The sequence below is a fragment of the Natrix helvetica genome (genome assembly GCF_964273705.1).
Source record: "Natrix helvetica genome assembly, chromosome: Z".
NCBI lineage: Eukaryota > Metazoa > Chordata > Lepidosauria > Squamata > Natricidae > Natrix > Natrix helvetica.
In genome coordinates this window covers 85,305,896-85,331,106 of record NC_138554.1, presented here as the reverse complement: position 1 = coordinate 85,331,106, position 25,211 = coordinate 85,305,896, and the positions used below count along the sequence as shown (strand labels likewise).

The window sequence follows — 25,211 nt, the reverse complement described above, 5'->3', positions numbered from 1 at the left end:
CATTTAAAAGGGAGCAAAACTTTCTTTCTTTCTTTCTGATATTTAGCCTATCTGCCTATCTAATCCTGGCGGCTGACAATGATATTCAGTAAAACCTGCATAAATATAACCGTGTTAATAACAATGTATTAAATACATTATTCACATAGTAACAATGTATTAAATACATTGATATAATAACAATGTATTAAATACATTGATATAATAACAATGTATTAAATACATTATTGATATAATTAATTAATTAATTGCCAATTTATTAAATTCGTATGCTGATTCCTAGAAATTCATCAGTCTCATATATCCCAACCACCACATCATACTCATTCTATATTTACATTTACAGGATTCACTTCGATCCTAGATCAATGCCTGGGTGAGAAGGCAAATATTCACAGCCCTCCAAAAAGCTAATAAAGTGGAGAGGGTCTCTAAAACTCAGGCAGTATGTTTTTTGAAAGGGGTAGAAATATCATGAAAAAGCTCCAACAAGGTAGCAGAATTTAGGGGAACAAATCTACAGTGCACCCATCCTGTGCATCCTGACCTGGTGGAGAGATGATAACCTTGATTCAGGGGTGGTTGCTGCCAGTGTTACTGCCGGTTCGCAATCCGTGTGCAATGTGCGTGTGTGCCAGATGCGGACTGTGGGTGTGTGCACTCTTCAATGTAAATTGTTCATGCACAGAACAATTTACACTGAACTGCGCACACTTAGTCACCAAAATCCAAAATGGCGGCAGCCAAGCGGCAGCGAGGAATCCAGTTTGTGGGCGTGGCAGGCCTGGGTCGCTTCTGGTTCTGTGACCAGGCCTGAATTCCACCACCAGTTTGGCTGAACCAGGCTGAACCAGCAGCAACCCACCTCTGCCTTCAATGGTATCCAGAAAATAACTGGAAGTCACTTCAGCTGTCAGAATAGCAGCATAACACAGAAAATGACCTCCCATTTACTTCCCTTTGGCACTAAGGAGTTATGTTTGCAAATTATCCTTTCCCATTTTAGCCCTATACCATCACAAATATTCTTCTGGAGAGCCCCACAATCTTTGACAGTAAATCATTTTTATTGTAAAGTTTGAGGTATCTAATTCATTTATTGACTTACTCACTCACTGTACAGCCATTCATTTCAGCAAGTGATCTCGATCATGAATTAATTTAAAATAAGTTAAAAACAAATTTCTATCATAAACACAAAAATGAAAATATACAGCAACCAAGGAATATGTTCCCCTTAAATTCCCCCAACACAAAAAGAGGCCAAACATGTTTTACTTCTATGCACTCTAGCCTGTAAATCGTTGAGCCACACCCCATACCAGTGTTACCCTCTGATATGAAGAAAAATGATATCCTTAGCAACACAAAATTTGTCTGCGTTGATTTAGAGGGCATCACTTCCTATGATGCTATAGTAACTGCAAGGATCTCTGGATTCTGGTCTAAAAATGTGAATAGTCAAATCAATGTGGCTGCAAGGAGGACACTAACCTGAACATGTTGCATCATATAAAATTGTGTTCCAATCACTGAAACATCACTGCAGTATAAAAGAGGTTCAGGAACTGGAAACCCAGCTGCATGCAAAGCTTTTTGAATCCAATATTCTCTGTCAATCTGAATGGGATATTTGTAGGACATACAAAAATATGGACATTAAAAACATGAACAAGATGTGATCCATAGAAAGCATGTTCATTGTATTCAAATTGTTAGAATTGAAGAATTTAGTGAAGTACTAAATACTTCAGCAAATAATGATAGTGTAGCATTTCATAAGCATAATAATTTCTATAAATTCAATGGAGCTTATCTCCATTTTAAAATTCTATTTTAATATCATGAAAAATAATAGCAAATAGGCTTCGTACTTAGTAGAATATGAGCATCGAGTACAGGGATAATTGCCCCAGCTGAGGTATTTTGGGGAGCTGGAATGCTTTTCAGCTTCATTGATCTTGAGTAAATAAATCAAAATTGATCCTAGAACTTATGATTTATAATTTAGAATGAAAACCATGCTGGAGGGAGGGGACATGGAGTAAAACAGCTTTCAGCTGGAGTTTAAGAATAATGAAGTTTTACAGTAGTTTTACTCACTACTGAATCATAGTGCCTTCCTAGATGGCTTGCCAAACTGCCAAAGCATTCCCAAGACAAACACAAAGAGCAATAATACTTAATTATAACAGTTTAGTACCTTGTGAGCCTGAGGTAGGAGAGGGCCATGAGGCTTCTTTCTAAGCACATAGGTTTTAAGTCCTTTCTTCAAGTAAAATGTGGGGTTTGATTGTCCAGAACTACATGAACATAGTGAGATATAACAGATAATAATAATTATTACTAATGAGTAGATAAGAAGCTATTATTTACATCAGTGACTCTTAAATTAGACTTTTCTAAGCCTCGAATAAGTTATTACCGCCACAAAAAAGACCTCAGATTCTCTTGATTTACAGAAAAGTCTCAGCAGCAGCAATCCCTCAAGTTTTGTTATTATTTATTTATTTATTGAATTTATATTGCTGCTTATTCATCCATGATGATTCTAGGCGGCTTACAGAATATAAGACATTTAAAACAATAAAAAACTAACAAAAGAAGCAAATAAATTAATATAGTACAATACAACAAAATCAAGGCCTGGCATAATTACAATCTGTCCCTCCTGGCAAATGTATTATTATCTGGCTATCTTAGGGGTTTTTTAATTTGTTGTGTCTGTTTTAGGGATTTAAAACTTATATTTATATTAGCTTTGTACAGTTCTTTTAATTGCATTTTAACCTCCTCCAAACTGTACATATTTCACTTTTTTATTGTATTTTGTGATATTCTCTATGGACTGTACACCGCCCCGAGTCCCTTCTGGGAGAGGGGGCGGTCTAGAAGCACCAAATATAAATAAATAAATAAATATAAATAACCCCCACCTCCCACCCCTTGCCTCAGCGACAACAGATCACATGAGCCATTTAATGGGCTTCATCCCGTTCTGGGTTCCCCAGCCCACTGGCAGAACTTCAGCGCCTTCCAGAAGAGTATTAGAGTGGAGGCTGTTCTAATCTTGGGGGGAATTATGTTCCAGAGAGAGGGAGCCACCATGGAGAAGGCCCTTCTTCTGGGTCTCACCAGACGTATCTCCTTCGGGGATGGGACCATCAACATTCTCTGCCTCCCTGCTCTGATGGATTGGGTAGAGGTGACCGGCAAAAGACAGTCCCTCAGATAACCTGGTCCCAAGCCATGAAGGGCTTTAAAGGTGACAATCAGTACCTATGGGACCCGGAAGCAAATCGGGAATCAATGCATGTCCCGCAGGAAAGGTGATACACGTGCACAAACCATGCAGGCCACTGCATTTTTCACCATATGGAACTTCCAGATGCTCTTCAAGGGAAGCCTCATGTAGAGTGTGTTGCAATAGTGAAGACGGGAAGTGACTAGGGCATGAGTGACTGTGAGTAGGGACCGCTATTCCAAGAAAAGGCACACAACCCACAGTTGCGCAAAGGTCCTCCTGGCCATGACGGCCAACTGCTCTTCGAGCAGGAGTCGTGAGTCCAGGAAAACCCCAGATTACGCACAGAGTCTGTTTGAGGTAGTGCCATCCCATCCAAGACCAAAGGTAGCAATTCTCTCTGAGCCAACGAACCCCAAACCCAGAGCCAGCCCATCTTGCAAGGTTTTAGTTTCAACCGGTTGCTCCGCACACAGCCCCTTATAACCGCCAAGCACTGCGAGAGGGAGGACAGGGCATCACTTAACTCACCATGGGCTAAGACGTACAGTTGAGTATCATCAGCATATTGGTGATATCTTAGTCCATGGTGATGGATGATCTCACCCAGTGGTTTCATATAAATGTTGAACAGGGGTGGAGAGAGCCCTGCAAAACACCATAAAGCAGTGGTGAGGGCTGGATCTCTTCCCTTCTATTAACACTGACTGAGAGTGGCCGCAGAGGAAGGAAGTGAACCAGGATAGCACAAGACCTCCCACTCCCATCCCCCGAAGCTGCCCCAGGAGAATACCATGGTCGATGATATCGAAAGCCACCAAAGGTCAAGTAGAGCAAGGATGGATGCACTACTCCCATCCCACTCCCACCAGAGATCATCCAAAAGTGCGACCAATGCTGTTTCTGTCCCAAATCCAGGCCTAAATTCTGATTTGTAGGGGTTGAGATAATCCGTTTCATCCAAAAACCTCTGGAGCTGCTGCGTGACCACCTTCTCAACATCGTTCCCCCAAAAGGTAGTGTGTTTCCCCGAAAATAAGACAGTCTTATTTTTTTTTGACACCTGAAATAAGCACTTGGCCTTATTTTCAGGGAGGTGTTATTATTTTTGAGGTGCAGGAGGCGGCAAGCGTGGTCACCTCATAGCCGCTCCTATGTTGCAATATTTTCAGGGAAAGCTTATTTTTGGGAGAGGATTTATTTTAGTGCATGCGCTCAAAAGCCCAATTGGACTTATTATCCTGGGAGGTCTTATTTTCAGGGAAACAGGGTAAGATTTGAGACAGGTTGGAAATTATCCAACTGGGTGGAATCTAGCTATGGCTTCTTAAGAGGGCGGACCATAGCCTCCTTAAGATGCTGGGGCACCACCCTCTCCTGTAGGGAAGAATTAATCATCGCCAAAGTCCAAGCACCTGTCACCTCCTGGGAAGCTTTCACAAGCCAGGAGGAACATGGGTCTAAAACATAGGTGCTTGCATGCATAATCCCTAGGATCCTGTCTTCTTCTTTGGCAGCAACAGGGTCAAATTGTTTCCAGATAACAGGGCAAGAACCAGACTCAGGGGCTTATTATCTGCTTTCCCTGTTATTTTTAAATGTACCGACCATGTAGTGCTTTGTCTTCCCATGGCTCCATTCTGTTCTTTATTTGGTCTTTCTTGTAGGCCAGTTTGGTCTCTCCAGTAGTCAATAAGCTTTCCTGGTATACTAAGTTTAGTGCATCTTCTTCATTGTCCTTCAAATATTCTTCCAATGTCCTTTTCTTCTTCTTCAGCCATTTGATGTACAGTACTTGTAACATTCCACACTCACCTTTTTCCCTTGGAAGGTAGAGTCTGTCAATGTCATTGCAAGGAAGGCATGATTAATTGTCATTATTTTTCTGGTCTTCCTATCCATAGATTTTAATTCTGCTCAGTTCAGTCCAATATTCTAATGTATCTAGTGACTGGAATTGCTCAGGTGTTGATTGCCTTCACTGTATTTACTCCATTGAATTTGGACTTTATGCTCTTTATGTATTCACCTCTAGTTTTCTTCTTAACTTCACTGTGCCTGATATTGTCAGCTTGAAGGCTACCCAGGTATTTGTAATAAACCTCTTCATTCAGACTCTGGATGTTATTTTCATAGAGCATTTTGATTCCTTCATTATTTTTCCCTGTTTGACAGTGAGAGTGGCATGTGTCCAATTCAAATTCCATGCACTAATTTTGACTGTATATATGAACAGTATTGAGCAATTATTCTATTTCAGATGGTGTCATTTTACTGACCTGAGAAGGCTGAATCAACCTTGAGCTGGTGAGGATTGAACTGCTGGCAGTTTGCGGCGTTAGCCTGCAATACTACATTCTAACCATTGCACCGCCACTGCTCTTCAACCTTTTAAATGGTTAAAATGTTGGAGTAGACCTCTAGACTTGAGTAAGTCTAAAGACACTTTCAACCATAAAAAGTCACAGACTGACTTGGAATTATTAATTTTTAGCCCAAACTATTTCACAAGGATTGTTGCTACAGGAGAAATGGAATAGAACAGCTTACGTGACACTTTAAACTCCAGGAAGAGGGGGGACTGTAAATCTAATAAATAATTTTATTCCCAAAATAGTTATGTACTAAATTAATACAAGCAATCCAGATTTCAAAATAATCTTCTGCATAATGAGACATCAGCAGCAAAATAACTAATTCAAAGATAGAAAAAGAAGCAAGATGATCAGTTATGTGTGTGTGGTATCTTCCTCTGCCCTACATTTCATGAATGTGATGAAGTAGCCAGGACCCATGAAAGAATCTCAGATAATAATATACGTTTGACATTTCAATACGATATTTCTGCAATTTGAATTAATAGGTGAGGAATTTTGTCAGTCCAGCTATCCTTGGGGGAGGCTAGAGACAACCTTGTGAAGCCCGATCAGCACCAGAGAGAATTTGACTGGAAGACTGCCCTGCCTTCCTCAACTATCTCCCTCACTTTAAAACAATGAATATACTTGGGCAGCGTGTTCCCTTTTATTCCTATGGCATCCTACTACTGCAAATGAAGAAATCTGAGGAAGGTCAAACGTGTGGATCCCGTTCGCGGACATTTCCTTCAGGAGTGTGTAAAGACAGATCAATCCTGCTGCTGTGACTTTTTTTCTCAAAAGAAACAAGCATACTTGGCAGGTGAGACCGGGAGAGATTACCTCCTCCTGATTCCCCCGCTGCGACAGGGAGCCCTTACCTGTATTGTCTGATCGTGAGAACTTCGCGAGGCTCCACGGGAAACCCAGGTAGGGAACGGCACAGGTAGTCATCCAAGGCTTCCTGGCGAAATCGGTGCTGTTCCCGCACTTCAGTCGTATCGGGTTCACTTGCCATTTTTGCGGAGGTGAATTCGCTTCAGACCAGCGACTGATCTTTTCGCAGAACAAAGGTTGCAGGAGGTAAAGCCTACCCCTTTCTACGCCTGGAACGTAATACCGCCCACTTTTGGAGGTGAGCAAAAAGATCCCGTGCAGTATGGTGAATGGCTTTCTACGCAATTTATGCTCTCCTCATAACACCGCACGTTTCGAAACAACATATTTCTTATAGCTGCGATCCCTTTCGAGAATTCACCTGACGTTCTCCAAATGTAAATAGACTGCAGTTCCCATCATCCTTGGTTATATATTGCTGGATGAGGGAAGTGGTAGGTCAACAGACGTGGGCCGTGTAAAGAAAGGCTACACAGCAGTTCTGTTAAAAACTAAGAGAGAAAGTAGATTTCTCTTGGACTGCATTTGCTTAGCCCTCTAAAAAGTGCCATAAGTTGAAAGCATATGTTACCCTTCCGGAAACCTTTTAACGCCGGAACAGTGTTTGCCGGAAGTGTGTTGTGACGGGGATGGCTTTTGCTGCTACTCCAGGAAGCGTTGAGGACAGAGACGTGTCTCTATTGATGGGATTGACTGGTTTGAGCTGAGTTGAGTTGCGGTGGAAAAAGTTTTGGGTGGAGGGGAATTCCGATCATGGCTACCTCGGGGAACCAGGTAGAACAGCTACGGCGCCGCATCCAAGAGCTGGAGGAAGAACTCATCCGGGAGAGGGGAGGCAGTCGGGGCCTGCGAGCACGGATCGCGGAGATGAGTCCCGAGGTGACGGACTCCAATCCGTACAGGTGAGTGTGGTGGCCGAGGAAAGGTCTGGATGAAGGACGACGTGCGAAGGGGAGAGGCCATTGGTGGGGCTGCTTTAGTTTCCCTTGCCAACTGGACGAAAGCATCTTCTAGAGGCAAACTCAGTCCAATTTTTCCTTGGGATTTCGGATCTGGATTTTTTTTTTTTTTTTGTTCAGAGAAAACATCGTTTTTAATCATAGAAATGTTTGCAGGCAGAAGGGTTCACATTCATTCTTTGAAGCAGCAATACTACGTGAGGGGAAGGATCTGTCTGTGAGCCAGCTGTCCGAGATCGTGATGGGCTTTGCAAACAAATATTCCTTAAATCATAGAATCATAAGGCTGGAAGGTACCTAGGAGATTTTCTAGTCAAAATCCTGATCCAGGCAGGAGCCTTATAACATCCCAATCAAATGATTGCCCAGTCTATTTTTGAAAATCTCCAGTGATGGAAACCCACAATCCCAGGACACAAGCTATTCCATTAATTGCTCTCACTTCAGAAATTTTTTCCTTATTTCTAGGTTGACAAATTTCACCTGTTGCTTCCTGTCCTGCCTCCTGGTGACCTTCCAAATAGGCCTGTTCTCTTCTTTGTGACAACCACTCAAGTATTGGAAGACAGTTATCATGATCCTTCTCTTCAGCAGACTAGGCATACCTAGCTCCCATTTATCATGATTTAATCTCCAGACATCTGTATTGCTTTTCCCTGCACACTTTCCAAGGTCTCAACATTTTTTCTGGTCGCGACCAGAACTGGGCACAGTATTCCAAGTGTGGTCCCACTAGTGCAATAGTAAAACAGTATTATCACTTCTTGTTGTCTTGACACTCCCTACTGTTTTATCTCAGTATGCCCCAGACAACATTGCCTCCTTTTTATCATTGCCAGCATCCTGCTAGGTTATCATGGAAAGCATGTTTCTACATGATAAAAATCATTTCTAGGTATAATTTCCTTGTCAGCAGGAAGAATTGCAAGAATTGTCAACTATTAACATTCATGATAAGTTAATGGCTGTGTCTAGTTTCAGCATAGTAGTTAATACAGTTCTGTAATCTTTGACGATCTGTAAAGAATTTAAGCTCTGTTACACTAGTTACTTTTTAAACCTATTAAATAACATTTTAATTGGCTAGACTACACTTTTATAAAGGTAACAAAAGCCAGCAAATTAGAATAAATAGCACAGATAGCAAAATAATAATAATTTACAGTATGTGCTAAATTGAGCCTCTTTGAGTAGGACATTCTGTAAATAGAATGCCACAACTAAGAAGGACAGTAATTTGAAAGCTGTTATATTATCAAAATGTTATTGTGCACATTAGATTAATACAGGTAGTCTCAGCTTATGACCATAATTGAACCCAACATTTATATTGGTAAGTAAGACATTTGTTAAGTGAATTTGTCTCATTTTACAACCTTTCTTGCCACAATTGCTACGTGAATCACTGTAGTTGTTAATAACACAGTTGTTAAATGAATCTGATTTTCCCATTGAGTTTGTTTATGAGAAGGCCACAAAAGGTGATCACATGATCCCAGGACAATAAATATGAGTCAGTTGCCAAGCATCTAAATTTTGATTACATGAACATGGGGATGTTGCAATGGTTGTAAGTGTGAAAAACGGTCATAAGTCATTTTTTTCAGTACTGTTGAAACTGATCACTGTGAACAGTTGTAAGTCAAGGATCATCTGGATACAAAACAATAAACTATAAAAAATGATGTACAATCAACTCTATAGAAGGCAAAATTTAATTATACAACAGTTAGAAATCTATTGGTGTATTGTATATATTTACATATGCCCATATACCCTAACTCATAATTATCTCTTTCCGAATGTCATAAATTAATTTATACTTTCATATGGATTGTAGTTTCAACAGGATAGATCTGCAGATTGTGCAGTAAGCCATTGAAAACAATTTGCTAAATAGAGATTTAAAGTTGAAATATTTATGAACTCTGGAATAATTCATCTCATTTTGGGAAGCTGCTGTGCCCTGTAGTGAATTTAAAAAATCTTTTCTTAACAAACTTTTTCTTTCTGCTTCTCTTTTCTTTCCTATAGTCGCCTGATGGCATTGAAAAGAATGGGAATTGTGAAAGATTATGAGGTGGGCTAATGTTTTTTGTAAATAATTTGTCTCAAAGTTTTATTGATGGGGCAAAGCATTTAAAAACTTTGGTTTTTTATCACAGAAAATCCGTTCATTTGCTGTGGCAATAGTGGGTGTTGGTGGAATTGGCAGTGTGACTGCTGAAATGCTGACAAGATGTGGCATTGGTAAGGTAATGGTCATTTCTTCATTATAATTACACTGCATTCTTAATCCTGTATAAGAATATTGGCAGTTTAAGGAGAAATGAATTGCCATTTGTTGAAAGTGTATTGATAGTGTACCTTGTAATGCATGAGTGACGGACATATAAATGATGGTCTGTGATAGATTTCCTCAGTTTGTATTTCACAGAATGTGTGCCTTCTCACATGTACATTTTCAGTAATACTATTATCCTACTTTTCTTCAAAAGACATTGTTTTTATTATTCAACTTTCACTCTAACATATTCAAAATATTCTAAGTAGTTTACATTAAAAACATGAGCTACATGGTTTTTGAACAGCAACTCTGGCTTTCTGGAATTAATTTGAACTTATTTTATCCTATCCTTCCAGTTTCCTATCCTCCCAGAGACTGGGTCAAGCTATCTACCACATCTCTTGCCCAGGCTGGTGTGAGGTTTTTAAGGGTGTGTAATCCGCATATTTCATCCAGATCAATGACTGGCCTTTCCCTGCAGTTTTATGCATATTATAAATAACATAGGGAAGATGATCAAGCCTGTCAGCATTTCTTACTCGGGTAGACGTGCCCTTGACCACAAATAAGAGCAGACTGACAAGTACTCTATACCCTAATCCTTACAGGCAGTCAAGAAGGATACCATGACAAAGAATCCTGAATTGTAGAAAAAAATAGGATTTCTATCACACAGTGAGTGGAGCGGTGGTGGTGGGAGCTTGTCAGAGACTTTTTCGCTAAAAACCTCAGCCAAATCTTTTTATTCTTTGGGTATGCCCTGGATTGGCATAGTGTAAGTAGGCATTGCTGTTTCTTGGTTCTCTGCCCCCTCAGTTTCTTCGTGTGGATTCTCAGCAAAAGTTACGTGCATCTGAACTTTTATGGTACCTTGCTTCCAATTAATTTTGGGGTTCCATTTTTTCAGCTATGCAAGGCCCAAAACTGGCGGCCATTCCATGCCAGGTGCCACTGTAAATATAAGTATTTCTTTGTGGCTCCAATGCCTATCTGTAGATGCTCAGTGGCAAAAGAAGCTGGCTTCACTCCTGCTATTGACTCATCTAGTTGGTAAAAAGCGATGAGGTTTTTCAATTTCCTTACATTAATCCTCAACTTTCTTACCAGGGCTGGGCTGATCAAACAGCAGCTGCATCCTGAGTTCATTAAAGCGGAGATTTTTATCTCCCTCTCCCAGTTGCGGATAAACAGTCTTAGGGGGAGGGTAAGCGGTTTAATTGGTTTGCTTACCAGTGGTTCATCCTCTGGATAGCTTCCAATTGATTATGGTTGCTCCTGAGAAGCCAGGGTTTCCTCCTCAAAGAGGGGAGGGGATGGAGATTCTACGATCTCCCTGCTCCTCAGGGCTGTCTCCTTCCCACGCTGGCCAGGTTTCATAGGTTTCCCCCCCAATGGGCGCTCTGGTCTCCTAGCCAGTGTTTGAGATGGCATTCTGCAGCTCGGTGCCCCTCCTTTCCACACTTGAAATAGGTTGAGGGTTTCTGAGAAGATGCCTTTTGCAGATTGACAGGTTCTTGCTTCCATTGGGGTGGGAATTTCTTCCACACTTGCCCCGCACGGTACTGGTTCCTGGCCATGTTGATCTCAGTCTCTTCGGCAGTCAGATACAACTCATGTAGGTGGTTCGGTGCACCTCGGGCCACGCAGGCATTGTAGAGGTCATCACTCAGCCCATCCTTGAACCAGTTTACCAGGATATCCTCTGGCCAGTTCACACAACATGCCAGATCTAGGAATTCTTCGGTATACTCTGCCACTGGTCGCTGTCCCTGCTTCACAACTTTAATACGGTTGCGTGCTTTGCGGTCTGTGAAGGGGTCCTCGAAACGTTGTCACAGGGCCATAATGAAATGGTCGAAGTCCCGCAGTTCTACCACATCGGCATTATGTAGGGTCACCATCCATCTGGCAGCGGCTCCTTCCAGGGCTAGGGTAACCACTCACACTCGGGATCCTTGGGTTTGAAAATCACGCCCGTATTCTTGCATGTAGGTGACCACGTGTGCCACAAAAAATCCCAATTTTTGCGAGTTCCCATCAAACGCCACCCCAAGGGAAGGAGTTTTTCTTTGTAATTGCAGGGTTCGGGGTTGGTTGGGAGTGGGCCCCAATCCACACGCTAACTGGGGGGAAGGGTTTGCTGGGTCCCCTGCTGCTGCTGCTGTATCATCTGCTTGATCAGCAGGGCCCAGGGGGGAGTGGCCTCCCTGGCATCATCCGCGGCTGCTGCCCTTCCCATGCTTTGCTGCCGTTCTGGCTCCCCCCCCCCCCAGATGTTGAGATTTTCCAAAATCTCCATCACCAACTGGGTTACAGGTCTCTTCAGATGATCCTCTCTCAGCGAGGCTTCATTTAGCTCCTCCTGGTCAGAGGTGGCTTCTACCTCCAATTTCCACCCCGGTTTTCGGTTACCACAGGTAAGAGTGACTCCTCTGGTCCTCCCATCCCAGCCGTCTTTTGTCCCGATGCCGATTGACCAGAGGGGATTTTTGGCGTCCTCCAGGTTCACCTCATCCTCTCCGACAGGGTACATGGAGCAGGCCTCAAGTTGCGGGGGGTGGGGGGTGGGGTGTTTGACGTCTCCTTCCAGCATTCAGCTTTCCCTTGCTCACTGTTGTGCTCATACATGGTTTACAGGGTCCTCTTGGTAGAGCAAATATTGCTTCTCCAGGTTGACCATTTTGCAGAGATGTTGCTTTATGTAAGGGCTCCTCTCCTAACTTGAGAAAGTGAAGACTCTTGAAATGGAGTATTTTAAAAGGAACCTTTTATTAAGAAGAATGGAAACGATTAAGTTCAAAGCAACATCTGAACCCCCTTAGGCAATGCAGGTAGAATTAAAGCAGTAGTGATCCCTCCCATGCAAATTCTAACCAATACACAAGTGTGAGAATGTTTCCTTTATCAACTGCCCTGGGTGCCGAATAAACATACATTCCCATGGCTATCTTCTGTTAGACATTAAAGTGAAACGTCCCACATGGTCATCATAAACATTCCCCCCAAAGGTGAGGGGATCTCAAGGCACTTCGGCACTAGTAAACCAATTGTAAAATATCAGTGGTCACAGACACGGCTAATAAATCGACTCCAAGGCCCTCCTCTTCCCAATTGAATGGCAGTATCACTTTTAGGGATCTGACAGATATACCGCTTAAAGAGCTGTTCTAGAAACTAGGAGACTGAGTTCTCGACTACCCTTAAGCATGAAAACCAGCTGGATGACTTTGGACAGTCACTCTCTCTTAACTCAATCCACCTCATAAGTTTGCTAGGGAGAAAAATTAGAGACAGTCAATATTCAGTGCCTTGAATTATATATAAAAAGGCAGAATAATAATTTAACAATTATTGATAAACAAAATGTCTGGATAGTGGATGATGCAATACTTGAAGACCGCAGAAGAGAAGTGAAACAGTTGAAAATCACAAAATAAAAATACATGCAAATACAATTAGAATACCAAATATAAGTATCAATAGTAATAGGTGCTTTGGTCACAATTTCAAGACATGGAGCACCATTTAAATTCCATTAGCATTGACAAAATCACCATCAGTCAAAAGCAACTTTACTCGCAACAGCTTACATCCTGCAATGACATTTTTTAACACCATCAAACAACAGTGGTCTATCCCAATTCCTTGGGAAGGAGTTGATAGGTGGACAAAATGCAAAATCCAGTCTAAAATATTTGGCTGATCAAAGCTCTAAGGTTTAACAGGAGGAGATCAATACTTCTCCCATTTTGTTCTTGGTTATCCATCAGAATAATCAATGTCCACATACTTCTTTTTATCCACATATTTCTGAAGAGACATGTAAGGAATAAATGGGAGCTTACTCATTATAAAATACGTATTCCTAGAACAGGGGTATCAAATTCAATTTCATTGAGGGCCATATCAAGGCTGTGGTTAACCTCAGTGGGGGGCAGGTGGGCATGGCCGACTGGGTGGGCATGGCCAGCTTGATGCCACTTCCCAAACTCCTGGCCCAATGTTTCCTCTTCACATTGGGTAAACTGGGCCAAAGTGATGCAGGTAGATCAGGCCGAAGCGACATGCGCTGGCCCCTTACATTTTCTAGGATGGCCCTGTGGGCCAGATCTGACCACATCAAGGGCTGGATCCGGCCTGCAGGTCTTGAGTTTGACACCCTGTCCTAGAAGTTTATAAAATGAATGAATATTTGAAATAAATTAGAGTCAAGTTCCATTTAAAAATTGCAAACTTAGAAATAGTTACAAGTGGTTTAGAAAAGTTGTTACTTGTCAATTTGATATTCACTAATCACCTAATCTGAAAGCAGTCTTCCTTGGATATTGATAATTGCATAAATATATTGCTAAAAGATTGCTTATCAGTTGCAAGTATTTTTAGTGCTTTCTGGATCTAACATATTTTGTTAGATCCAAGAATCAATTTTGTGGTAGTTGAGAAAATGGTGGCAGAGTTGATCTACTTCTGTGGATATAGAACAGCTCCTTTCATGAGTGCCGTAACTATTTATATTAACTAAATTTGCTTACTCTTTGGAATTACCTATGGCCTACTATCTTATTTTAGTTTTTCATCTGAACTATGAGCTAGGAAGAGACAGATTACTTACATGATAATTCTTAGACTAGAACAATCCTCTCTAATTCAAATTAGTTAATGAGCTAATTTGGTGTTATGTAGACCATTCCAAAGCACACATAAATTAGTATAAATATACAGTATATTAGTAGAACCAGGACTTGGTCTTATTCAGAAATGAATGGAAACTATATGTATTATTGTATATTTTTTTTAGCTGCTCTTGTTTGATTATGACAAGGTGGAACTGGCGAATATGAATAGGCTCTTTTTTCAACCCCAGCAAGCTGGACTGAGCAAAGTGAAAGCAGCAGAACACACTTTAAGGTATATGATGGGGAAAATGGGTTTTCAAGTATTCAGGGGATGTCTCTCTCCAACTTTAAAAAATATTACCAGAAAGATAGAAATTTGCATTTAATGTGAAAGTCTTTAAGAAATATTTATGTGAACATCATAAATAGCAACTTTTTTTTTAAAGGAATATTAATCCTGATGTCTGCTTTGAAGTACATAATTACAACATCACTACTGTGGACAACTTTCAGCATTTTATGAATAGGATCAGGTAAAAATAATTTTTAGAAGTGTATTTATTGTATGCATAATGGCACTGTTTGACTTGGTTTTATTAATACTGTAGTAATGGTGGATTACAAGAAGGAAAATCTGTGGATCTTCTATTAAGCTGTGTGGATAACTTTGAAGCTCGTATGGCAATTAACACTGTAAGTAAATAACTAAGTATTCAGAACTCTCATTAATGAATCGTAATTGGTGCTTGCTTATTCTTATCCAATAAAAATTGAGTATCTGTTGTTAGAAAATTATGATAGCATGAAAAATCCAAAATTCAAGCATGAATGCACTACAATCCTGGACTGATTTCGTTCATTGTGTGGACTCTTTAGGTTTTGCAGTCCCTGGTTTCTGCCTAATGTTGTGCAAGTTGTATATGTTTCTTATACCTATTTTTAGCAAATCAAATGACATGTCTTTTTCTTAAGGCTTGTAATGAGATTGGACAAATATGGATGGAGTCGGGAGTAAGCGAAAATGCTGTTTCTGGTCATATCCAGCTGATCATACCTGGTGAATCAGCTTGTTTTGCAGTATGTAATTATCTGACTTCATGTTCTTTTCTGCTATTAGAGAAGTCCAATTAATTGCAATGTATATGTGTTAGGGCAGTGCAAAGGCTTCCAACTAGATTCATAGTGGATTTGAGATCTACAGAAATGTCCTAGCCTGCTCATTTGCATCCACATATTGGTCCATAATACCTTCCAGCTTGAGATATAGTTAATGCATTTTCATTGGGAATAGAATTGTAAATTAAACAATAAACAATCTCTTGTCTTCAGAAGTTTCTTTTCCTTTTCTGTTATTTTGAGAAAGTGTTCAAAAGTCAGTCTTCTTTAAAATCCTGCTTTCAGAATTTTAAAAGATCTAGAAAGGTCTCAAGAGAGGCCTAGTTATAATTATATTTTCAGTTGCAGTTCAGATGTTTGCATTCAGTCTTCCAATTGTTCCAGAACAGTGCTGAGAGTAATTTGGAATGAGTGAGTAGCTGGCCCAAAGTTCCCCAAAAGGCTTCCAGAGTTGAGGTTAGATTCAGACATGGATCTAGTATAGCTTTTCAAGTACCATACTTTACTGTATGCATTTTTTGCTTCAAGACCATGCAAGATACATAATCTTTTGTATCCAAAAAGTGGGATTTGGACAATAAAATAAGAGAGGAATATGACAAAATACCACATTGACCATTTTTTCTCTCTTTGACAATAGCAACCATAGTTTTTTCCAAGCCAGAGCTTGGAATTCATCTCATGCTGTTTTTCCCCCCAGATTTTACCAATTGCTGTTTTTAGACAATTTCTACAATATTTCCTAACTTGCAATAATTATTTATACTTGGATTTGCTCTCACTCAGGCTGGTTCATCACTGCTTAATAATGCTTCAAATACCTTATTCCCATAATGTCATAAAACATATAAGGCATTCTGATTAGAATAGCTGGTGGTGATCTGATGATAAAAAATCTCTTAATTGGAAGATTGATGATACCCTGATTAAAATTTTTATTTCCCAATGCTAGCTAGCATTGTTATTGCAACACTTCATAATCAATGTGAGCATAACAGCAATGGCTAAGTACCTTAAAATAAGCTGAGTTACAACTGTTTTATTTTGGCTGTGTCACAGTCTATTTTCAGTAATTCCAAACCTCCTTGAGCTTTTGTCAGGATTTGGGATTTAGCCCAGATGAATGATTTAAATATATTTCTTCCATACTGTAAACACATGGTTATAAGCATCTTTTTGGGTATCTTTTTCATTTTGCTAGTGTGCACCTCCACTTGTCGTAGCTGCAAACATAGATGAGAAAACTCTGAAACGAGAGGGAGTTTGTGCAGCCAGTCTTCCCACCACTATGGGAGTGGTTGCTGGTCTTCTTGTGCAAAATGTCTTGAAGTAAGTGGCTAAATCTTTAAGTTGAAAACAACATTTAATACAGCAGTTTCTGACTAAAATGAGATTGACATATGTGCGCCTAATTGGGCTAGATTGCAGGATGACACAGAAATATAATTTTACGTCATTTTATTCTATTTTACATATTTAAGTATGTATTATTGTATTTTATCCTATAACTATTGTATTTTATCCTACTGTTATTTGTTTTTATAAGATTTTATTGGTAATACATGTTTGAACCTTGTACTTTGATATGGCTAATCAATAAAGCTAATTTAATCTAATCTAAACTAATCTTTAAATTGCCTTAATTTTAAAACCTTGATGAGCTTAGTTTTTGTCAATGGATCTTCTAGAATAAAATATTTTGAACCTGATTTTTTATTTTGATACAAGTTTTTAAACTTGTTTCTCCTTACATTTTCTCCAGATATTTATTAAACTTTGGAATTGTGAGCTTTTACCTCGGCTATAATGCACTGCAGGATTTCTTTCCCACCATGACAATGAAACCAAATCCACAGTGTAGTGACCGAAATTGCAGAATGCAGCAAGAACAATATAAGGTAAAATACAAACTCCAAAAACAAATCCCTTAGTTCTCCAGTGAGTTGCTTTATTCATTTAGAACCTGCTAAGGAAAAAGAAGTCTGGTATACTGTTTTCTCCCACGTATTATAAATAAATTTCAGGTAATCATTATTATCTAGTGGATAGTGATTTTGTATATCCACTTTTGGTAAATACAGACCAGATCTTGTTATCCTCTGCAAAAGGTTCCATATATCTTCAGTTTGAAGTTTGTCATTTTGTTTGAAGATTTTTTGAGTCATGTATGCATTCTGTCCATGAGCAAAATGGCAGGTGCACAAATATTTTTTTAAATATTTTTTTATTCTTAATTTTGTTGCTCACAATTGTTAAATTAGACAGCATCCTCACAGATAATGAGAACTACCTTTATTTAATTTTGTTTTTGTGTTATTAAAAAGCTTTTGTTAGTTTTGGTATCTTTGTATTTCCAGAAAAAGGAGGCAGTGAATCTAGAAGAAGAATCAATAGACCAGGAAGAAGAAATAGTTCATGAAGACAATGATTGGGGTGATGTTTTTTTAAAGACTCATGAAGATAATTCATGTTCCTATATTTCATTATTTAAAATTAATCCCTTTGTGGTGGCATCATTTTATTTCTTTGTACCTGAGGATCCTCAGACAATTTTAAAAAAGAAATCAATAAAATGATCTCAAAACTTCTTACAGTAGACGGGAACAATGGATAATTTTAGGAAAGAAACCTGATCCTAGTGGACAGAGTCAAATTGCTCTGTCAATATTTTCAGAGGACATTGCTAAATAACATTTATTTGAAAGCAAGCCATATTCTCTCACAGATAATATGGAGGTTTAAGAGGTTAGTTAGAAGTTAGAAGAATACAGACAGCCACTGTTTGCCTTGAAATGCCCACCAAAAGGCAGGCTGGTTATTTCATGAAACTTTGTGAGGGAGTAAGTTACAGTATGCCATCCTTTCTTTAGGGCATCACTAAGCCATTAAAGGACATGAGCCTACTTTTTTCTACAAGAGAAAATGCAGGAAAAATTGGACATACTGTTAATAAGAAGAAAAGTTAATGGCCATACTGTTTATCATGTGGATATCTTGGTATTATTTAGTGCCACATAAATAGCAGTAAAAACACAGTAAAACTTTCTAAATATTATTTATTTATATTTCGGTTCTTTGGCCAGAGATGAGCAAAATTAGTCAAGAAACCTGTTATATTTTTAAAAACTTTCTAAAATAATCATGATTTTGTTTAATTACACAATTTTTGTCTTTATGTTTTTTGGGGATGTTCAGGTATAGAGTTAGTTTCGGAGATTTCAGAAGAAGAACTGAAAGATGATTCTAGTTCAGTTCCTGATCTTCCAGAAGGAATTATGTTGGCTTACACAATACCAAACAAGGTAATAAAAATTCTTGGCATTCAAATTCTTGAAATGTGGTTTCAAGAAGGAAGGATGGAGGAAAGTATGCAATGGGATATCCTAAGGCTGTTTTAGGCCCTATACTTTTCAATATCTTCATAAAAGATTTAGATGATACAGAAGGGGAATTCACCAACTGCAGACACCAAGCTAGTGGAAAAAGTCAACATTCCAGAAGGATAGGCTCAAGATACAGAAAGAGCTCGACAATGGGCCCTAAATTACAAAATGAAATTTAATGAGTAAGGTTTTACAATTAAACAAGAAAATGCAGATATAAAATAGGTGATACCTGTCTCGGTAAAAGTAATAATTAATAGTAACTAACAGGAGCATAGAATTTTAGTAGGCAGTTACTTAAATATGAGTCAATAGCCTGCTGTAACCTTCAAAAAAACAAATGCCATTCGGCTTCCGGTTCCGGCGGCTACGGCGACAGGCAAGCCTTTGCCTGCTCCCGCTCTCCCGGTGGGCTTCCCCCGCTTCTGGGGGGGCACAGGACGCCCCGGAGAGGTGTCCTGCCGAGGGAACGGCTCGCGGAGGGTCCTGGCGTCGGCGTCGGCTGGCGGGGGCTTCTCCGCTTCGTTCTAGGCACCGGGGAGCAGTCTCGGAGGGCGCCCGTGTGCGCGTGCCTCGCCCCATGCCGATCGGAGAACGCGCTATTGAACGAAGCAGCGGCAATGTGGTGAGAGGCTTCCCTTCTCCATTCCCTCTATTTTGAATTTATGGACCTTTCAGCATTTTTTTTAAAAAAAAGTTAAACTTTCGGACTTTTGCTAGAGGTGCGGCTAGAGGGAGGGGGATTTCCCCCCTCCCTTGGACAAGCGGCTTGAGAAGATTTTGCTTTCGCCCTCAGGGGAAGGAGGAGGGGGGAGAGCCAACTAATGATGCCTCACCCTCATAAAAGTGACTTTCATTGGACTTAGTTCCAGAACCTATGGGTGAACTGAGAACTTTTTGAACTTTTAAAACTTTATTATGCCTCTGAGCCCAAAGCTGGCAGGGCAAGATGGCACACTTCCGTTGTCTTCATGAACTGTGAAACCTGACTCCACCTTTAAAATTCAGGCTTCCGGTCTTTGTCTCCGAGTCACCCAGAGGAATCTCTTGTGGATTGTTCTTTTCTGAACTCTTTGGGGAAAAAATTTTTCATCTATTGCTAGACTGACTAAAGAAATCCCCATCTGTTTGGATCCTCTGCCTTCTGGACTCGCCTGCCTGCTCTACTTCTCCAGCTGCCCAGTCTCTATTTTGACTGATTTCCTTGCTTTAAAAACCATGTCTCCAAAAAGACCACCTCCTGGAAAGCCTGGATTTGCTACTTCTGCCCCAACGTCTGCAACGTCTAGCCCAGCTACACAGTCAAAGATAACAGAACTGATGCAACCCAAGACTACAGAGATAGACTTTCAACAAATGCTTCAACAAATTCTACAGGGCCAGGAGGAAATTAAGAAACAGTTAAGGGAAATGAAAGATGAAATTAAACAGAACCAAGCCCAAATCTTTAAGAACTCACAGAGACTGGACCTTGTGGAGGGTGGGGTGGCGGAGGCGAGGGGGGGGGTAGAGGCTTTACAGAAGGGGAACAAAGAACTTGACATCCAACAAATGAAAATAGAGTTTGAGAGAATGTCCTTTTATCTTAGATTTCAAAATGTAATAGAAGCAGATGGGGAAAACATAAGGGACATTATGACTAATATTTTAGCTGAATACATACACAAAGATAAACAGCAGATGGAATGGGAGATAGACCTAGCTTATAGAGTGAATTCAGCATATGCCAGAACACATAATGTACCCAGGGAGGTTCACATTAAATTCCTTAGGAAAACCACAAGAGATGAAATTCTGGGTGTGCAAAGGGGGCAAACATTGACATACTGTGACAGGGAGATAACCATTCTAAAGCAGATTCCCAAAAAAATTAGGGAAAAAAGGAAAAATTATTCGCAATTGGCGAATAAATTATACCAGAAGGGGGTGTGGTTTAGATGGTTGATGCCTGAAGGTATGCTGATATTCTGGGAGGAGACAAGAATCAGAATTAATACACCCATAGAGGCACAGGCCTTTATGGAAAAAAATAAAGCCAACCTAGAAAAAACAGAAGACACCACAACGGTCATACAGGACACGGGAGGGGCCGGAGCTCTGCCAGCGGGGGGTGAAGGGTCAACACCAAGAAAGCTCAGATCACAAAAATAAATAAGAAAATCACAATGTTATAAACAGACCGAAAGTAAAAATGAATTTATAACTAGACTATATATTATAATTATATAGATTGATTGAAAATTATTCTTTCTAGAATTAAGATGCTGACTTTTTATGATTATGTATTAAGATTTGATATTTTGATGTAACCTAGGAGTTTGGAGGGAGGGGGCGTCTGCCACATTTGCAACTGCCAAAATTTGTAATTCCACCTACCCTTTTCCACATAAATGTTTTTAAAAAAACCAATAAAACTTTTTGAAAAAAAAAAAAAAACAAATGCCATTCTAGGTTGCATTAATAAAGGTAGGGGTATGAAACTCAAGGCCCAGAGCAGGGAGCTTACATCTGGTCCGTGGGGCCACCCTGGAAGCAGCGAAGGACCGGCCCACAATGCCAGTGAAAATGGAGTTCAGGAGGGCTGCAGGAGGCCATTGGAGCCAGAAACAGAACTTGCAAGGACAACACGCAGCTCTTAAGCTCCTTTTTAACTGCCAGAGGGTTACAGGAGGCCATCGCAGCTGGAAACGGAGCTTGGGAGCCCATTTTCGTTGGCAGAGCACTCAGGCCACCACAGGTGCCCCTGACACAAGTGATATCAAACTGGGCACGTGCACCCTGGCCACGCCCATCCCGGCCCTCCGATGTCATGCGGCCCTCAGTGAAATCAAGTTTGACATCTCTGAATAAAGGGATAGAATCAAAATCATGTGAAGTGTTATTACCATTTTATAATGCCTCGGTAAGATCACAGTTGGAATACTGCATCCAGTTGGTTTGCCACAATATGAAAAAGATTTTGAGACTCTAGAAAAAGTTCAAATGAGCAACAAAAATGCTTAAGAGGACTGAAGCTAAAACATGAACAGTTGCAGGAATTGGGTGTCTCTACTTTAAGGAAAAGAGGGACTAGTGGTGACTTGATAGCAGTGTTCCAATATCTAAAGAAAGAAGAGGTTGTCAATCAATTTTCCCAAGCACATAAAGACAGAAGCAGCAACAATGGGTGGAAACTAATCAAGGAGAGAATCAACTTAGAACATGAGAAATTTCGTGACAGAATAATTAGTCAATTAGTCAGACTAGCCTTCAGAAGTTGTGGATGCTCCATCACAGGATTTTTTAAGAAAAGATTAGACAGCCAATTGTGTGAAATGGTATAGTGTCTCCTCTGGTTGAGCAGGGGACTGGACTAGAAGACTATCAAGATTCCTTACAACTCTGTTTTTCTTTGGGTGAATTGGATGTGAAGGAGTTATTTTTCTTTTCTCTCATTAACAGAAAGAGAAGGTCCCAGCTGGAGAAATGGTTGAAGAATCTGAAGAAAGTCTTGAAGAACTTATTGCTAAAATGAAGAATATATAGTATAAAGAATGTGTCAAGGACCTGTTAATTTTAGTGCTTTATAGCTATTTGTTTCTGACTAAATTTGGCCTTTTGTATATTTATCACTCTATTTTGATGATACTGTTTCCCCGAAAATAAGACAGGGTCTTATTTTCTTTTGACCCACAAAATATGGCTTGGGCCTTATTATCAGGGGAGGGCTTATTGTTTTGGGGTTGCCGGGCGGCTGCTCTCTTGTGAGCGGGCTCCTAAAGAGCTGGGCACAGTCTCAGGGTGAATAACTGTGTTGCGCTGTCACAGCAGTGCAACACAGCAGCCATGAAGCGACCACGCTCATGAATAGCCACCCGGCAAACCCCCTTTACAGCCAGGCACAGCGCCATTCACTGACCTAGGGGTCGGCGGTGCCCAGCTCCCGCGGCTTGGCACCTTCAAAATGCCAGTGAATGGCGCTCTGCACGGCTAGAGAGGGGGATTGCATGAGTGGCTGTTCTGCTCCCATGCTCCCAGCCTCACGATGCCCTGGCCCAGCTCTCCCTGCAGAGCCAGAGCACCTCTGCTGCTGCCCACCGCCATCCCGGCATGGGCTTTTCGGCGGCTTCCAAACCAAGTCTTCCAGCAGAGGCTGCTCTAGGCATATGCTCTATGGTTGTGGGCTCGTTGCCAGCAGAGCGTACTCCCAGAGCGTATTTTTGCTCACCCAAAAAATGTGGTATGGCCTTATTTTCAGGACATGTCATATTTTCGGGGAAACACGGTGTGTCATTAAATTCCCATAACTTAATACATTATTAGAAGCTATGAGGATTCAAACTTCCAGAAAGCATTAAAGCAACCCAATACATATATGAGAATGATAGTGATGTATCAAATCAAGCACAAAGGTATTTTATGAATGGTAAAAGTTTACTTATTAGATGTAGTACAAGTAAAGTAAATATAAAGTAATCTGGCAAAACTTCTAATTCCCCTTATGTTTAAAAAATTAAAGATTTCACTAGTTGTAACTATATTTAATTTTTGAAATACTACTCTACTTTACCTATAATGCTAAATCATGAATTAAGTGTAGAGTTCCTTCTCTATGTTTTGAGATTGAATCTTACGTATCTTGAAGAGTAATCATGACTGTTGGAAGCCAAAATGAGCAAAGTTGTGCAAGACTAGTTTTATATTGCACACACAATTTTTTACGAAAGAACAGGAAGATTGCTCTTTTGCTATTTTACATTCAGCAAGAGCAATAAATCGTGATCCAAAATTAATTTTCTTGATTTGTTGTCATGCATCTACATACAGAATATGTAGTTTAAAGGAAATTCAATTGTATTAATCCAAAATGGGTAATCGATAGTCTGAAAGTCATTCATTAGCAGTATGACTTCCATTTCAAAACATAATTTTGGATTTTACATAATTGTAAAGAAAACAAAACTAACGTGTTTATTTCACGGTCATAGAATCTGTTTCACACTTTTCATGGGCTGGTAATGCCATAGTATACTAAAAATCATGGTTTAGCATGTTTATTTAAACTCACTTGTCTGTTACTCCATTTATATCTGTATCCATTTATCTGTCTATACTTTGGCTCATAACTAATTTCTGTATATTTGATAGAATTTTATATTTTGCATCCTAAATTAAAAGGTACATCTGCATAACTGGACATTTTATTTAACAGTTGAAACAATGAACCTTGGAGTGTAATCCATCTGGTCTGGTGATTTGAAACAATGAACCTTGGGGTGTAATCTATCTGGTCTGGTGATTTGAATTTGTCTAGGGTAGACAGGTGTTCACTTTCCACTTTCTTCCCAATTTTAACTTGTGTTCCTAATCTTTTTTTTTTTTTTTTGTGATGCTGCTTTTGATAAATTGGACTGTTTTTTCCCTTTGTGTAAAGACAATTGCAAAAAAAATGAGTCAAGTAATTCTGCTTTCTCCCTGTTGCTTGTCACCTTCTTGCCATTTCTCCCTTGACTTTTTTATGTTTTTAAGAAAAATGTTGGAAGAAGCTTTTTTGGTTATTTTTTATTTTTGTTGCAAATCTTTGTTTCTTATGAACCTTAGCTTTCCTCACTTCATATTTACAGGCTCAGGCTATTTGCTGACATTCTGCATTAATTATTTGACCCTCTTTCCACTTTTTTTAAATATGTTTTTTAAAAGAATTTTATTGGTTTTTGAACATTTTTAGGGGAAAGGTAAAAAGGGTACAAAGAAAATTTTGGCAGCTCCTGTGCTAGTGGTAGAAATCCCCCCAAATCTCACAATTTTTACAATGTTAAAAACAACGTATAAAAGATAAGCATAAACAGAATCTTGTTTTACATTATATCATCCATGTGTTCAATCATCTCTTTCTTTGTCACTTTCTAGTATATCAACAATTATCATAGTATTTCAAATTCATTTATTTTTGTGACCTGAGCTTTTCGATATTGCTCCCTCCTCCCTGTCCCCAGGTGGAGCCACAGCCCCCCCTCCTTCATATCTTGAACAATACTACCTTTTTCACCACCTCCCCTATTTTCATCCTCTAGGAGGGAACTATGTTTTTTTAATGAAGGCTTCAGCCTCCTCCACTGTATTAATTCTGATTCTGTTTCCCTCCCAAAAAATCAACATTCCCTCTGGCAATAACCATCTAAACCAAACTCCTTTATTGTATAATTTCTTTGATAAGGAGGAATACTTCCTCCTTTTTTCCCTTATTTTTTTTGGAATTTGCTTTAGGATTTCTTTATCTTTATATTTTAATGGTCCCACCCTTTGGGCCCCTTGCACCTCATCCCTTGTGGTCCTCCTAATAAACTTAACATGTACCTCCCTTGGAACATTA

General features: G+C 39.8%; 2 protein-coding genes across 3 annotated transcripts in view; one reads left to right on the top strand and one right to left on the bottom strand.

Annotated features, from left to right (window-relative positions):
* ACAD11 (acyl-CoA dehydrogenase family member 11) overlaps window positions 1-6,763 on the bottom strand; it is a 61,025-nt gene extending 54,262 nt beyond the window's left edge. The window contains exons 1-3 of the mRNA XM_081971076.1: window positions 6,483-6,763; window positions 2,204-2,303; window positions 1,495-1,620 (exon numbers count right to left, since the gene is read on the bottom strand). Of these exons, the coding sequence (XP_081827202.1) occupies window positions 1,495-1,620; window positions 2,204-2,303; window positions 6,483-6,619 (363 nt within the window). The 5' untranslated portion in view covers window positions 6,620-6,763. The remainder of the gene's footprint in view (window positions 1-1,494; window positions 1,621-2,203; window positions 2,304-6,482) is intronic.
* Window positions 6,764-7,106: 343 nt separating this feature from the next.
* Window positions 7,107-24,567, top strand: UBA5 (ubiquitin like modifier activating enzyme 5). 2 transcript variants are annotated; one of them, XM_081971088.1, is made up of 12 exons: window positions 7,107-7,400; window positions 9,492-9,537; window positions 9,623-9,712; window positions 14,543-14,652; window positions 14,807-14,893; window positions 14,969-15,053; window positions 15,333-15,437; window positions 16,678-16,805; window positions 17,239-17,374; window positions 17,834-17,909; window positions 18,672-18,778; window positions 22,301-24,567. In XM_081971088.1, exons 1-12 carry the CDS (start codon window positions 7,252-7,254, stop codon window positions 22,382-22,384), a joined length of 1,203 nt encoding a protein of 400 aa, XP_081827214.1. In that variant the 5' UTR covers window positions 7,107-7,251; the 3' UTR covers window positions 22,385-24,567. The 2 variants fall into 2 exon arrangements, with proteins under 2 accessions (XP_081827214.1, XP_081827215.1); XM_081971089.1 differs by lacking the exon at window positions 7,107-7,400 and having other exon boundaries at window positions 9,496-9,537; window positions 9,623-9,707.
* The last annotated feature ends 644 nt before the right edge of the window (window positions 24,568-25,211 follow it).